General features: G+C 42.3%; 2 protein-coding genes across 5 annotated transcripts; both read right to left on the reverse strand.

Moving 5' to 3' along the window:
- Positions 1 to 296: 296 nt before the first annotated feature.
- LOC123045337 (heavy metal-associated isoprenylated plant protein 20) lies at positions 297 to 1,597 on the reverse strand. The gene is made up of 3 exons (XM_044468340.1): positions 1,138 to 1,597; positions 897 to 972; positions 297 to 752 (listed from the first exon to the last, which is right to left on the reverse strand). Exons 1-3 carry the CDS (start codon positions 1,462 to 1,464, stop codon positions 460 to 462), a joined length of 696 nt encoding a protein of 231 aa, XP_044324275.1. The 5' UTR covers positions 1,465 to 1,597; the 3' UTR covers positions 297 to 459.
- Positions 1,598 to 1,849: 252 nt separating this feature from the next.
- Positions 1,850 to 9,727, reverse strand: LOC123045336 (chaperone protein ClpC1, chloroplastic). 4 transcript variants are annotated; one of them, XM_044468337.1, is made up of 11 exons: positions 9,473 to 9,596; positions 9,291 to 9,391; positions 8,027 to 8,612; positions 6,693 to 6,808; positions 6,484 to 6,606; positions 6,215 to 6,400; positions 4,939 to 5,154; positions 4,523 to 4,740; positions 3,686 to 3,761; positions 3,514 to 3,603; positions 1,850 to 3,270 (listed from the first exon to the last, which is right to left on the reverse strand). In XM_044468337.1, exons 3-11 carry the CDS (start codon positions 8,574 to 8,576, stop codon positions 2,092 to 2,094), a joined length of 2,754 nt encoding a protein of 917 aa, XP_044324272.1. In that variant the 5' UTR covers positions 8,577 to 8,612; positions 9,291 to 9,391; positions 9,473 to 9,596; the 3' UTR covers positions 1,850 to 2,091. The 4 variants fall into 4 exon arrangements, with proteins under 4 accessions (XP_044324272.1, XP_044324274.1, XP_044324273.1 ...); XM_044468339.1 differs by having other exon boundaries at positions 9,487 to 9,504; XM_044468338.1 differs by lacking the exon at positions 9,291 to 9,391 and having other exon boundaries at positions 9,487 to 9,727.
- Positions 9,728 to 16,030: the final 6,303 nt, after the last annotated feature.

A 16,030-nucleotide genomic window follows, 5' to 3' on the forward strand; every position in this document is an offset into this window, starting at 1 on the left:
ATATCGACATGCTAAGAGATGCTCTACAGTATTAGCAACGAGCTCATATTACTTCATCCGGAAAACCTCTCATAGTAATAGTTTACCTTTCACCATGAAATTGGCAACAAGTTTATATTACTCCCTCCGTTCCTAAATATAAGCCTTTGTAGAGATTTCACTATGGACTATATACGGAGCAAAATGAGTGAATCTACACTTTAAAATGCATCTACATACATCCATATGTGGTTCATAGTGAAATCTCTCCACAGACTTATATTTAGGAACAAAGGAAGTACTTCATAAGAAAAAACTCATAATATTACTTTACCCATTACCAAAAGAAAAACAAGCCACACAAAATCGTACACGCGTAGATTTACTATTACTATGACTGCGATGGTATCTTAGGCCGTGTGGTCTCTAGGTGACTGGCCGGCTGGCTAGGGTGGAGATCGTCAAGATGGGTCGGTATCATCACATGATGGCGCAGGAGTTGACGTCCTCGTCGTTGAACATGTTCATGTACCGGACCTCCGGCGCCCCGGGGTCGGCCATGGCCTGCGGCGCGCCGCGGACGAAGCCCGCCGGCGCCTTCTTGTCGTAGGCGCCGCCGACGTAGGGATAGGTGGTGAGCGAGTACGGCACGTAGGGCCACATCTCGGCCACCTTCCCGGTGCTCTTCACCCGCGCCAGCACCTTGCTCGGCTCCACGAACCCCGTCACCGTCACCTTGCTCATCTTGGGGTTCACTGACACGGCCGTCACACCTTTGGCATCAACATGTACAGAATATGAAACGTTCATCAGCAGAATTTAACTTCACAAAACTATTCGCAACGAAAACTTTAGATTGCTTGATGTTGTTTCATTTCTGGATATCGCTACGTATGTAGGAGTATGTATGTGTGTACCCCGAATCGACTTGACGGCGTTCTTGACCCTCCTCTCGCAGCCCTCGCAGTCCATCTTCACCTTGATGTTTACCGTCTGCGGATCACAAACTACTCGAGTTAATCACGTGTATATATAAAACAACGAAATGGCAAAAAAAAAAAAAACAGGTCATCTCATGAGATGAGAAGTTGAAACTGTTTCCAAGCAAAACAAGAGAGCACACGCGTACTAAAAAAAAATGAATTCCACAAGCCTCACCTGCATCGGCCGCCTCTTCCTGAGCTTGAGGGCTGCCTTTGTGTCTGTCATGCTGCACAAATCGGAGAGGTGATCCAAGACGCCCATGATCTTATTGATCTGACACGACTGAAGCAGTAGTGTTCTCGGGTACAGAACCGTGAAGGGTCGTATATGTAGAGACGAAAGAGGAAGGAACAAGAAAATATCAGAGGATAAATTTAAATTTGTATGGTTAGGGTGGACGTGCAAGTCCATATTGATGCTTCTAGGCTGCAGAGAGCGAGCGATTAAACCACGGCGCTTTCGGATTAAATGAGCAAACACCCCTGCTTCCAGGATGACCATTCCCTGCTTCACAGGCCAGCTGTTTTGACAGGAAGCTGCTTCATTATTATTTCTTGTTTGTCGTTTCACGGAGATGATTTGTTTTGGTAGACTGGGAAATGCACGGCGTCAATTAGCTCTCTACTCGCTACCTAAACAAAACAGTACTACCTCTATCTAGAAGAATTAAATATGTGTTATATGTCATGAAAATTATATCACTAGATTTCTACACGGATGTAGTTTCTAAAATATATATATTTTTATCACATATAATACATAATTAAATAATTAAATCGCCGACCTAGACTTATTCACCGAGACGGAGATAGTACAAAGCAAGTAACTGCAGGTAGATGAAGCCTTCGACTGTTCTTCAGAAACAGAGCAACTACTCTCTCAAAAAGAAAAGAAAAAACTCAAAAGATATACTGGCATACAGCTTGCTCGTACATGCATCTATGTTTGTTTCGTTTACATAACAATTTCTAGTGCCTCGCTTCAAACTTCGAACTTCAAGAGAGTGAAAGAAGAGAGAGACAAAAAAAGAAGAGGAGAACACATAACTGAAAGGGCAGTGATATTAATCTAGGTACCATCACCAGGACACCAAGCTGAGATAACGAAATAAGAAGATGGTGTACCCAACTAGGCACTCAGAGCAGGCTCCAGCGGCTCTGCAATACCACCCCCGCTGTTGAGAACTACCACCTTACCATCCGAATCCACATCAACAATAGCAGAATCACCTTCCTTGACCTCGCCAGCCAGCATCTTTTCCGCCAGGCTGTCTTCCAAAAGCCTCATAATGGCACGTCGCAGAGGCCTGGCACCGTAGCTCGGGTTGTAACCTTCATCGACAACCCTATCCCGGAACTTCTCTGTTACCTGGAGGTCGATTTCCTTTGCCTTGAGCCTGTCAAACACCTCCTTGAGCATAATATCAGCGATCTCTTTCACCTCCAGCTTTGTCAGCTGCCGGAACACAATCATCTCATCCAATCTGTTCAAGAACTCTGGCCGGAAATACTGCTTCAACTCCTCGGTCACCAAGCTCTTGATCCTGTTATAGCTGGTATCTTTCTCGTCAGAGTCAAGGTCAAACCCAATCTTCCGGCCTCCCTTCTCGATGACACTGCTTCCGACATTCGATGTCATGATCAGCAGAGTGTTCTTGAAGTCAACTGTCCGTCCCTTGCTATCTGTCAGCCTCCCATCTTCTAAGATCTGAAGCATCATGTTGAAGACATCTGGATGTGCCTTTTCAATCTCATCAAAGAGAACAACTGTGTATGGACGGCGGCGGACTGCTTCTGTTAGTTGACCTCCCTCGGTGTAGCCAACATAACCTGGAGGTGATCCGATGAGTTTGGACACCGTATGTCTCTCCATAAACTCACTCATATCTAATCTGATCATGGCTTCCTCTGAGCCAAAGTAGTAGGATGCCAGAGCCTTTGCTAATTCTGATTTACCAACACCAGTTGGTCCAGAGAATATGAAGCTAGCAATGGGCCGATTTGGATTCTTGAGGCCAACACGAGCACGGCGGATAGCACGGCTAATAGCTTTGACAGCTTCATCCTGACCAATGATACGAGTATGGAGAGTCTCTTCCATCTTAAGGAGGCGGTCAGATTCATCAGATGAGACTTTCTCCACAGGTATACCAGTCCATGATGAGACGATGTGTTGAATATCTGCCTCTGTGACAAGAGGACCAACTTCGCCGGATTCAGTCTCTGCTTTAACCATTTCCTTGCTCTTGTCAATAATGGCTGTAATTTGGGCCTTCAACTCCATTTCCTCGTCTCTTAATTCCCCAGCCTGCCAATAAACAACAACAGTAAGATAACACGGAAGAAACAAAAATGGTTAATTTTAGTTGCATAAACATAACAAGGAAGAAAAGGCTGGCTTCTAGGCTATGATTAGAGGCACCTTACAAGTAATTCAACAATGTAAATATAGCCAAATGAACCAATAAACTTGCAACCAAGACAACATTAGCATCCTACTAAAGCAAACCATTTAGGAACCTTCACACAAAACTCCAGAATCTATGTATACCTTCTCAAAATCTTGGCCACGCACAGCCTCATTCTTGTCCTTTGTTATTTGGCGAAGTTTTTTGTCCAGCTCCTTGGCCTCATCAGGTAGCTGTAATGTAAGGGATAATGGTTAAACAAAAACAAGGCAGTGAAGCAGGCTCTCTGGGATCACAACTGTTCATAGTCAGTACCTGTGCATGCCTGAGCCTAACACGGGACCCCGCTTCATCAATCAAGTCAATAGCCTTGTCAGGCAGGAAGCGGTCACTACAGAAACAGCAAAAATAACACATGTTCATTACAGTGACAAATCAGATTATTGGCTCTACTACAAAAATATAAAGTGGAAAATATACAGTGTCTATATAATCTAAATATATAACTAGAACCAAGATTTTCATTATAGGAGGGCTAATAATCACCATGCATGTGTAGAGTCAACCAATGTCAAGGATAACAAGAAATTACAGTCAAGACTTCTTGCAATTTAATTATCGTTGTGCAGGCAATGACACCCTAGCAGATTAAGGGTGAAACGGCAGTATTATACTACCTCCTATAACACTTTTAGCGAAAGTCTAGAAGAATGGGAGTGTGAAGCACATTGGGAACCTAAGCAAAAGCCAGTATAATTAACCCTTTCATGATGGATAACCAAATAATGAGATACACCAATGCAATCCCCTCGTCTACCCAACTTATCCAATAAAAAGGTAATAAAGCTGATGCTACACATCAGCGAACAATTCAGACAACAAAACCACAAGAGATGTCAAAATCAGACACATTCACAATATTATACTCCCTCCGTCCGGAAATACTTGTCGGAGAAAGGATGAATCTAGACGTATTTTAGTTATAGATACATCCAATTTAATTTATTTCTCCGACAAGTATTTCAGGACTGAGGGAGTACATATATACAGCTAATACCTAAGAAATAATTGCTGCACCAGAATTGGTATTAACACAATACTATACCAAAAAAAACATCAATCAAATTAATTAAGGTATGATGCAATGCAAACCTGATATACTGATATGATAACTGCGCCGCAGCAACTAAAGCATCATCTGTGTATCGCAGCTTATGATGAAGCTCATATCTCTCACGAAGTCCTCTTAAGATTTGTATTGATTCTTCAACAGTGGGCTCTGGAACCTTGACTGGTTGAAACCTTCGCTCCAAAGCAGGATCTTTCTCGATATGTTTCCTGTACTCATCCAGTGTTGTGGCACCAATGCACTGAAAGATAGAACAGTATAAGAAATGTTAAAACTAGGGGCAGCTCATCTTTCTTGTTGTAGACATGGCTTGTCAACTGGAAGGAACTGCTTTCTGGATCCAGCCTAGGTGAGGTCTTTGTGACTTTATCAGACTAAACCAGAAATGTGAGCAACACAGAACAATGGCAACAATGGAATTTGAAATCAGGCACATTACCTGCAGTTCACCTCTTGCAAGAGCTGGTTTTAAGATGTTAGCAGCATCAATTGCACCTTCAGCTGCACCTGCTCCGATCAACGTGTGCACTTCATCAATAAACAGTATAATATCATCATTTTGCTTAATTTCTTCCATAAGCTTCTTCAGCCTTTCTTCGAACTCTCCACGGTACTTGGTACCAGCAACAAGGAGCCCCATGTCAAGGGTAATAACCTAAACAGAGCAATCATGATTAATTTTCTGGAACAACATGATCATAAATACAAAAAGGAGCTTTATACCACTCAATTATTTTTAAACAAGCTTGATCCTTTGCAACTGACAAAAGCCACATTTATCATTTATTATTATTTTGACCATTTCATCAACACTTAATTACTGAAGGCTCACTAATGATCCCAATAACAACAGTAATAGTGTCAGTACAGAATGACAAGTAAAATCACAAAAAATAGGCCTGCCATGTTACTATGAAAACTCTTAACACCAGTACATGAAAAAAACTGGTGTATCAGTATCTGATATGGTCCGATAGACGGTGGATATGTTCAACAAGTATCAAATGAATTAACATTAAAAACAAAAACCAAAAATAATTGATTGGATACATAGTTCTTCATGTGTGTGTGTGTGTGGGGGGGGGGGGGGGGGGGGGGGGATACATTCTGGATACAACCCAACCCAATCAGGGAAATCTAAGAGAAATTTGGTACAATACCACTAGTAGTTTGCTGACGATAAGTGGGGTCTGGCATTTATCGAAGACCAAATACCTACATGGCATATTTTATCATATCCGTCATTATCTGAACTCTCCCATGTCTCGTACCCTCCCCCTCCTCTGTCCCAATGCTCTTGCTCTATCTGCCCCAACTCTGTCCCAGCACATATGCATTGGCATTTTTGTGTAGTAGTTCATGTATCGATGTATTGGCAACTTCAAAAAAAAATGGCATGCCCATGTATCCGCAGCAACCCGATATGGATACTCGTACACATATCAGTGCTACATAGCAAAATTAAAATAGCCGCATTGCTATTCATGCTACTCATTTACAAGCACAAAATAAACTGTGGATACACTCATACACATATCGGTATCCCATACACTCATTTACAAGCCCCGCATCACCCCGATATGGATACTCTCATACACATCAGTATCAGTGCTACATAGCAAAACAAAATTACCCACATTGCAATTCATGCTACTCATTTACAAGCACAAAATAAACTGTGGTGATGCACAGGCAACATAAAAGTCGAGGCTAACCTTCTTTCCTTCAATTGTTTCCGGAACATCACCATTACAAATACGTTGTGCAAGCCCCTCTGCAATAGCAGTCTTGCCGACACCAGGCTCTCCAATTAAGCACGGGTTGTTCTTTGTCCGCCTGCCCAAAATTTGAGTTACACGCTCAATTTGATCCTGTCTGCCAACAACTGGGTCTAGTTTACCCTGCAAGAAAAAAGAATTAGATTCTTCTCTTTGCTGCTAAATATCTCCAATAGGCAAAAGGACACATGGGAGGGAGGAAATACCTCTTCAGCCAGCTTTGTCAAATTAGTACCGTATTCTTCAAGTGTAGGCATCTTCTGGCCACTGCTTCCCCCACCAACCCCAGCACCAACAGCTTCTGTGCTTTCACCAACCATTCTTATAACCTGCAAAACATGTAAAATATTCATTGTCTGGACAAATTAGACTAAAGTAAGTAATAATGTAAGAAAGATATTAGTGAAGAAATTGCCTGGGTACGAATGTTGTTTGGATCAGCACCAAGGCTTTCGAGAACTCGAGCTGCAACACCTTCACCCTCACGAAGTAGCCCTAAGAGTAAGTGCTCAGATCCTATATAGTTATGCCCTGAACAATGAACATAAAGGAAAATTAGTACACATCTTATATATGCTTATTGAACAAACAATAGTCTCAAGAAGCAGCAAAATAAGGAAGACGCAATAGTGATGTGATATAGTAATGTATCACCTGAGCTCAATAAATACTAAAATTTCATCATCTTCAAGAAGAAATGAACAACACAATAGTGATTTAGTGATAACATAGTAATGTTTCACTTTTTTAATGTATCAGGAGTATAGCAGTAAGTCCCTATCCCTGCCAAATCCTATGGACCCGCAGCTACCCTGGATAGGACACTGCATGGTGAGGAATTCATGGTTGGCTTGCAAAAGAGGAAAGGTAACTGCTCGTTCGATGGGCAATGAAGGTCGAGGATGAGGGATGGTAAAACATCACTTAAGCTAGCACACTGGCTTTCCCCAGGATTTCCTGCCACGATCACCTAATGGAGAATTTCCAGTGTAAAAGAAGAACAAAGTCTCATTCTGCACAGGACCTGATGATCACTTTTGCTTAAATATCATTCTAGATTAGTCACCTACTACGAATTGTACATGTTTAGTGATCAAACCACTACATGAAATCTTACACCACTATCCATACTTAATGTAGACTCTGAAAGTAAGAACAGTATACTGAATAGATAAAACTAGAGTATATAAAGAAACACATAAAATAATACTCATGAGGCCTAGCCTCAGATGGTCAATCACAGTCCGGCCAAGTACATAGAATGACAAAAAATGAGGCCTAGCCTCAGATGGTCAGGGGATGGGAATGGCGGAACATTCATGTGCTTGCTTCAACAGAAGGTGAGATGAGTTAACCACCAGTTCCCCACACTCGTCACCGAATGGGAATGCAGCTCTATTCCCATACCCAGCAAAACACCTGATGATAACTTGTCCTCGACTACCATTCTATCACTAATGGAGTCATAAATCCGGATGTTTTGTGCACTTATCTGAACCAATTTACACTAGTATATAGCAAACTTATGTTGACTAAGAAAACAGAACAGGGTTACTGAGAAAAGAACATAGAATAAAAACAGACTGATTTGGTTACAAACTGATCAAAATTACAGAATAGCTGATCGGTAAATAAAAAAAATTGATGATGTGCGTCCAGTAATAATTACAGAATAGCTGATCAAAATGGATGAAACAAGAGCATGAAACTAGCTGATTTTCATGGATAAATGAAAGTAATAATTAATACCTAGCTGGCGAGCTTCTTCAAGTGACAGTTCGAGTACACGCTTTGCACGAGGTGTAAATGGAATTTCAACGGCAACGAACCCACTGCCTCTTCCAATAATCTTTTCAACTTCCACACGGGCATCCTTAAGACTGATCCCCATAGACTTTAGAACCTTTGCTGCAATTCCAGTTCCCTCACCAATAAGGCCAAGCAGAATCTGTTCTGTCCCAACAAAGTTGTGGCCTAGGCGTCTTGCTTCCTCCTGTGCAAGCATAATCACCTTGATTGCTTTCTCTGTGAAGCGCTCGAACATGGCCCGGACGACCATTCTTGAACCTGACCCACGTGGTCGTGAAATCTGGCTTGCTACAATGGAGCCAAAGTCACGTTTGATAACGGACCTTGTATCCAGGAAATTTGTTTGCCGCAGTCCTTGAAAACCCCCGAGAGTAAGGGTCCTCGTTGGTGTACTGCGTAACATTGTGGCCCTTGTGCGCACACGGGACCGCGTAGAGCTAGTCCTGTAGGCGGTAGGAGCGATGGCAGACTGAACCAGAGTCCCCTCCATATCGAACTAACCAAAGAACCACAGGTTTACCGGTGCCTGCAAAGAAAAAAGCATTACTCAAACAAAAAACATCATAGAATGATTGCAAAGCAACTATGGCATCTACTTCCGATGGTAGATCCCACATCTGAGCTCAAAAGCGAAGTTAAAAGAATTCGCCAACCATTCACATATCATTGAAACAACACCTAATGACCCCAAATCAAACAGCAGTATAGTACTACAAGAAATTCGGGCACGATGGTTTTTACCAAGCTTGATAAAAGTTTCATGTATCCAACCAACCTCAACACAGGATTATCCACACGTGACTGCTCCAACCAAGAGAAGGATACCATCTAAATCCGCTCGACAATAGCACCCCAATCGGAAAGCCCCTACCGTGCGCCTACACGCGCCAAGCAAAAGCCAACATATATCCACATCCAGGCAGCTACCAAAATAGCGCACTCGACTGCGTCCACCGACGAGGGGGGTAAAAACAGGATTCGCAGAATTTCCCCTAGAACTATCCAACCAACCAACCAACCAATCGATCCCCGGAACCACGAAACCCAATCCATAAATCCGCCCACACGAGGGAACGGAACAGGATAAGGTTCCCCATGAAGTCCGAAAACAATCGGCGAAAACAACCGCAGGGAGTCATCGCTCCCCACGAGCGAAGGGCGCGGAGACGGAAGCGAGCGGCGGGCACGGCAGGGGAAGCCTCACCTCGGCGACGACGTGGCCGCCCAGCGGCGAAGGACCTCGGGAGAACCTTGGGACGGGCGGAGTCGATAACACGGGGAAGATAGCTACCTAGATGCGAAATCCTAGCAATTCACAGGCTTAGCTAAAATTAATATAACTACTGCTCCGTAGGATCCATGTTACAATGAAAGTGGAATACCTACCGAAGAAATACTACCTCAACTCGTGCACGCGCCGTGCTCGCTGCCTTGCCCCAGGTCCAGCCGCTGGCCGCCGCCCCACCCTCTCGCTCGCTTCTCGCTAGGGCTAGTCGCCTCGAATTACACGGCACCTGTGTCGATTGATAAGGAGCGACCACCCATGCTTATCGGATGTGCGTCGATTTAAAAGGCCCGGCGAGGCCCACAAGACACACCCCTCCACTCCACGGTCTCTCCTCCGTTTTCACGGGCGTGTTTGGTTATCTGCATGACTTTTTTTACCTCTTTACATGTGTGTCTTAGTTAAATCCGGTTGAGAACAAAAACCATCATCTACATATAGTTTGATTATTTGTATCTACTGTGGCTGCATCAGGGAAGCAATATTTACCCAGCATTTGGTTGCCTGTGCTGCACTCGATAGACAAATTACATGTTGTTTGGTTGCGAACGGCATAATGTGTGATCACCACTTCTCATTAGTGATGACCTTACCACACACGATTTTCCAACATCGTCTCAATCCTAACTATAACATAAATGGCAGTTTAACAATAATAGGGAAAAGTTCATCGATGTCGAACTAGATGGAAGTCCATCCTCGTCAGTTGTTGCTGTTGTTGTTTCTTCTTTTGCTGTTGTTGCTTCTCTTTTGTTGCTTCTTCTTCTTCTTCTCTTCTGTTTGCTTCTTCTTCTTCTCTTTTGTTGCTGGTGCTTCTTTTTCTTCACATCCTTGTATGACCTTTATTTTCTCACATTGCCGGATACTCCATCCTTTTGTTCTTCTAGGCTTTGTTCTCAAATGCCTCCACAACATGGTCGGAGCCAACAACATCATCAAGCATCACCTCTTCCTCCTCCGCCACAAGGTCATCACAACCTCATTGTAGGATCCAGTTATGAATGATGCAACAAGCAAGAACAAGCTTAACCTGGGGTTTGGAGAGTGTGGAATGACTTTTGATCCAGAATCTTAAATCTATTCTTCAGATCTCCAAATGCCCTCTCAACCGCAACTCTAAGACTAAAGTGTCTGAAATTAAACAATTCATGTGCAGGCCTAGTATAGTTCCTACCAGAGAACTCATTTAGATGGTGTCCGGTTTTCCTGAAGGGTGGAAGAACACCAGGCTGACATGCATAGCCAGCATCTCCGAGGTAGAACTTGCCATCGGAGATATTAATGCCATCATGTCTGAAAGCACATTTGCTCCCTTGGTGGTTTTGGTAATTCATGTCAACATACATGTTGTTGGACTAACATTTTCAATCAGGTATATTTCAGGAATAGTTCAACCTAGGCTTGTAGGTGATGAAGATGTGGACCCCTCAAGCTACAAAGGACAAACATTGTCAAAAGCTTCATGACTCTACACTTTTGGTTGAGTGATGAAATATCATATTGAGTCCATAGGAAAACCAATACTATTAAAAGTGAATGAGGTTTTGATCATGAGTCATTTGCTCAAGTGCTTGAAAATATTGCTCCAAAACTCTCGGCCACATTCTCACAATCCAATCTGTCCAAAACCCTAAAGTCATTCTCGGTCCCACCGAAATAGATACACCCGAACCCATCGAGATACACCAGACAGTGCCACAACCTAAACCCTAGAAACTCGGTTCCACCGAGATGGCATTCGGTCCCACCGAAGTGCACTGGCAAACTTTCTGTACCCCATCGTGTTCATTTCGGAATTGTTGAGTGAAACCGATCGGAATTACCAAAACGATGCAAGTGCTTACTTCATCACATGTCAGAGCCACCGAGTGGATTCATCCTATCTCACCGAAATGCCTACATTCGAATCTTTTACACTAGTCGATCTCAACGAGTTTTTGATCCGGTGTCACCGAGTTGTGCATAAAGTTTGTAACGGCTAGATCTTTGGTGATGGCTATATATACCCCACCCCCACCACCTACCCCCAGAGAGAGCAACCAGGACGAAACTACACTTCCCATATCCATTTCCTGAGAGAGAACCACCTACATTTGTGTTGAGATCAAGGCACTCCACTCCAATCCTTCTCCCACGACCATGTCAAATCTGTGAGAGAGTGATTGAGTGTTTAGGACATTATCTTTTAAAGCACAAGAGCAAGGAGTTCATCATCAACAACAACATCTATTACCTTTTGGAGAGTGGTGTCTCCTAAATTGGTTAGGTGTCACTTGGGAGCCTCCAAATCATGTGGAGTTAAACCAAGAGTTTGTAAGGGAAAGGAGATAGCATACTTTGTGAAGATCTACCTCGAGTGAGGCTAGTCCTTCGTGGGCGTAAGCCATGATAGAATAGACAAGGTTGCTTCTTCGTGGACCCTTCATGGGTGGAGCCCTCCATGGACTCATGCAGTCGTTACCCTCTATGGGTTGAAGTCTTCATCAACGTGGATGTATGATAGCACCACCTATCGGAACCACGCCAAAAAACATTGTGTCTTTGTTGCGTTTTATCTTCCTATCTCTACCTCACTTTACTTTCTTGCACTTGCATGTTGTTCATTTTCCGCTGCTCAATCTCTAGATATGCAAGTGTAGGATGTATTGGTCGCCACTTAACTTGTGATAAAATCTGCCTAATTGTCAATAAAAAATAAAAGCTACACCTTTGCCTTGTTAAGTGTCTATTCACCCCCCCCCCTCTAGACCTATCTTTTCGATCTTTCAATTGGTATCAGAGCTTTGATCTCCATTGTTTTGGTTTAATCACCATTGGAGGAAGATAGATGTGTCTACTTTGGGGAGTGTTAGGTGTAGAGTACCTATTCTCACTAGAGAGCCCCCATGTGCCTCCCATTGACCCCTTGCACTTAATCTTAGAACCGTCAATCTTATCATCAGAGGATTACCTAAAATTGTGCTTGGTTGTATGCAAAACTTTGGGTTGCTTATACCTTGTAAAAAGATTTGGAAAAGCGATATCCAAATTACTCCCTAAAGAATCTTGATGAGATTCTTCACAAGACTATTGTTTTATATAAGATGAAACCTAGTGATCCTAAATTTGATAAGTGTCTTTTGGAGCTTCGTGACCCCATGCGTGCTAAAGGAGATGTTAGAACCATTAGCAATATCATCTAAGAAGCCATTCGAATTCATTCTCTTGAACATTGTCATAACCATGGAACTGATGAATCAGATGCCCAAGGTGATGATGATGAACACACCATAGGTGATGTTGAACATGGCTATCATGATGAAGATAAAGATTTCACCATCGAATATGAGAAGACTGTGATGAATCTTAGTCTCATGGCTAACCTTAGAGACTACATGTCTAGAGGAAAAGAGTGGATTCTTGATAGTGGATGCACCGATCACATGACTAGAGACAAAGACATGTTTCGTGAGCTTGCTAAAAATGATGGTTGATACGCCTCCGTCGTATCTATAATTTTTTATTGTTCCATGCCAATATTCTACAACTTTCATATACTTTTGGCAACTTTTTATACTATTTTTGGGACTAACATATTGATCCAGTGCCCAGTGCCAGTTCCTGTTTGTTGCATGTTTTATGTTTCGCAGAAAACCCATATCAAACGGGATCCAAACGGGATAAAAACGGACGGAGAATTATTTTGGAATATTTGGGATTTTCTGGAGTAAGAATCAACGCGAAACAGTGCCCGAGGTGGCCACGAGACAGGGGGCGCACCCTCCCCCTGGGCGCGCCTGGCACTCTCGTGGGCCACCCGTAAGGCGGTTGACGCTCTTCTTTTGCTGCAAGAAAGCTAATTTTATGAGAAGAATCTGGGCGAAAGATTCACCCCAATCAGAGTTACGGATCTCCGGATATAAAATAAATGGTGAAGGGGCAGAATTCGAGAACGCAGAAACAGAGAGATAGATCCAATCTCGGAGGGGCTCTCGCCCCTCCCATGCCATGGGAGCCAAGGACCAGAGGGGAAACCCTTCTCCCATCTAGGGAGAAGGTCAAGGAAGAAGAAGAAGAAGGGGGGCTCTCCCCCCCTTGCTTCCGGTGGCGCCGGAACGCCGCCGGGGGCCATCATCATCACCGCGATCTTCACCAACACCTCCGTCATCTTCACCAACATCTCCATCACCTTCCCCCTTCTATATTCAGTGGTCCACTCTCCCGCAACCCGCTATACCCTCTACTTGAACATGGTGCTTTATGCTTCATATTATTATCCAATGATGTGTTGCCATCCTATGATGTTTGAGTAGATTTTCGTTGTCCTACTGGTGAGTGACAGAAACACAGACCCGAGTAAGTAGGTTGTTTGCGTATGGGATAAAGGGGACTTGATACTTTAATGCTATGGTTGGGTTTTACCTTAATGATCTTTAGTAGTTGCGGATGCTTGCTAGAGTTCCAATCATAAGTGCATATGATCCAAGAAGAGAAAGTATGTTAGCTTATGCCTCTCCCTCAAATAGAATCGCAATAGTGATTACCGGTCTAGTAAAGTAGTCAATTGATTAGGGACAATTTCACAACTCCTACCACCACTTTTCCACACTCGCTATATTTACTTTATTGCTTCTTTATCTAAACAGCCCCTACTTTTTATTTACGTGCTCTTTACTATCTTGCAAACTTATTCAACAACACCTACAAAGTACTTCTAGTTTCATACTTGTTCTAGGTGAAGCGAACACTAAGCATGCGTAGAGTCGTATCAGTGGCAGATAGGACTTGAGAGGATATTTGTTCTACCTTTAGCTCCTCGTTGGGTTCGACACTCTTACTTATCGAAAGAGGCTACAATTATCTCGTATACTTGCGGGTCATCAAGACTTTTTTCTGGCGCCGTTGCCGGGGAGTCATAGCGTGGGGTGAATATTCTCATGTGTGCTTGTGCTTTATCACTAAGTAATTTTTATTTGTTGTTCTTAGTTGTTCTCTATCTTTATTTATGGATAAGGAACACGAAATACCAAAAAAATTAGGTGTAGATGCTACTCGTGGAGATGGGGAACCTCCTAAAACCCTCGATGCTCGTTATGTGAAAGAAATTATGTACTACTTTAATAATCCTAAGAAAACCCCATTCAATTATGTTATGGGAGTAACGTTGGATCAACGTGAATACTTTAGGGATTATCGCTTGACACAAAAAGGGAAACTATTATGGGATCAAATTCAAATGTTGAAGTGGTATGCTAGGCAACTATGCTTGATGCATGATTATACTTGCTGCTCTAGGATGAAGGCTCCACACCTTCCCTTTTCATGCAAATTTGATGATAATGAAACCTTAGCTTCTTATGCTAATGGTATCTATGATTACTATGATGTGGAACAAATAGAAGAATATGTTGCTTTCATGGGTGCTTATGAGATTGAATCTATGTTTAAAGCGTTTGACGATTTTGATGATTCAGTTTACAGACCAGAAATTTTTGCTATACTTAGATATTGCTATGAAAATTATTAATACAATTACAATATTAATGCATTTATTGAGAAAGTCTCCGCTGTCCAAGAAGAGACTAATATTTTGTAGGAAGCTATGGAAGAAGAAAAAAGATGATGAGGAGAGCGAAGAACAAAAGGAGGAAGAGTGGATTGATCACCCGTGCCCACCTTCTAATAAGAGTAACTCTTCAACTCATACATTGTTTAATTCCCCTTCGTGCTTACAGAAGGATGATTGCTATGATGATTGCTATGATCCCTTTAATTCGTTTGAAATATCCCTTTTTGATGATGCTTGCTATGTTTGTGGCCAAGATGCCAATATGAATGATGCTTATGGAGATGAACTTGCTATAGTTCCTTATGTTAAACATGAAATTGTTGCTATTGCACCCACACATGATAGTCCTATTATCTTTTTGAATTCTCCCGACTACACTATATCGGAGAAGTTTGCCCTTATTAAGGATTATATTGATGGGTTGCGTTTTACTATTACACATGATGATTTTGATGAATGTGATATGCATGTGCTTGCTGCTCCTACTTGCAATTATTATGAGAGAGGAACTATATCTCCACCTCTCTATGTTTCCAATATAATAAAATTGCAAGAAATTGCTTATACTATGCATTGGCCTTTACTATGTGTGCATGATTTGTTCTTTTATGACATGCCGATGCATAGGGAGAGAGTTAGATTTTGTTGTTGCATGATATATGTTACTTTGTGCTCACTACTAAACTACAAATCATTATTAATTAAATTTGGCTTTGATATACCTTGGGATCCGGGTGGATTCATTACTTGAGCACTATATGCCTAGCTTAATGGCTTTAAAGAAAGCGCTGCCAAGGAGACAACCCGAAAGTTTTAGAGAGTCATTTATTTCTGTTGAGTGCTTTCATATAGTTTAAAAACAAAAAAATAAAGAGGGGAACTCAAAACTTTTCAAAAAGGAAAGTGAAAGTGAGAGAGACAAACATTGTTGAAGTGGGAGAGCTCCTTGAACTTTGTTCATGCTCACGGAAACTTTGTGAATCTTGATTACAGAAACTTTTCATCAAAAATAATTATCCCCTTTATACAATTCCATTGTATTATAAAAATAATGTGCCAAGGTTTGCCTTTAGGATGTTTACAATGCTTATTGGTTTGTACGGTGTAGGAC

This window comes from Triticum aestivum, chromosome 2B (genome assembly GCF_018294505.1).
Source record: "Triticum aestivum cultivar Chinese Spring chromosome 2B, IWGSC CS RefSeq v2.1, whole genome shotgun sequence".
Taxonomy (NCBI): domain Eukaryota; kingdom Viridiplantae; phylum Streptophyta; class Magnoliopsida; order Poales; family Poaceae; genus Triticum; species Triticum aestivum.

Bases quoted from the DNA above. Each gene is read 5' to 3' on its own strand.
- LOC123045337 (XM_044468340.1), bottom strand. From the start codon at position 1,464: ATGGTCATCCTGGAAGCAGGGGTGTTTGCTCATTTAATCCGAAAGCGC. The intron at 973-1,137 runs GTGAGGCTTGTG...TGTGATCCGCAG, and splicing joins GGAAGAGGCGGCCGATGCAG to ACGGTAAACATCAAGGTGAA. The intron at 753-896 runs GTACACACATAC...TTGATGCCAAAG, and splicing joins CGCCGTCAAGTCGATTCGGG to GTGTGACGGCCGTGTCAGTG.
- LOC123045336 (XM_044468338.1), bottom strand. From the start codon at position 8,576: ATGGAGGGGACTCTGGTTCAGTCTGCCATCGCTCCTACCGCCTACAGG. The intron at 6,401-6,483 runs GTATTTCCTCCC...TTTTTCTTGCAG, and splicing joins TGACAAAGCTGGCTGAAGAG to GGTAAACTAGACCCAGTTGT. The intron at 3,271-3,513 runs GTATACATAGAT...GTTTATTGGCAG, and splicing joins GTGGCCAAGATTTTGAGAAG to GCTGGGGAATTAAGAGACGA.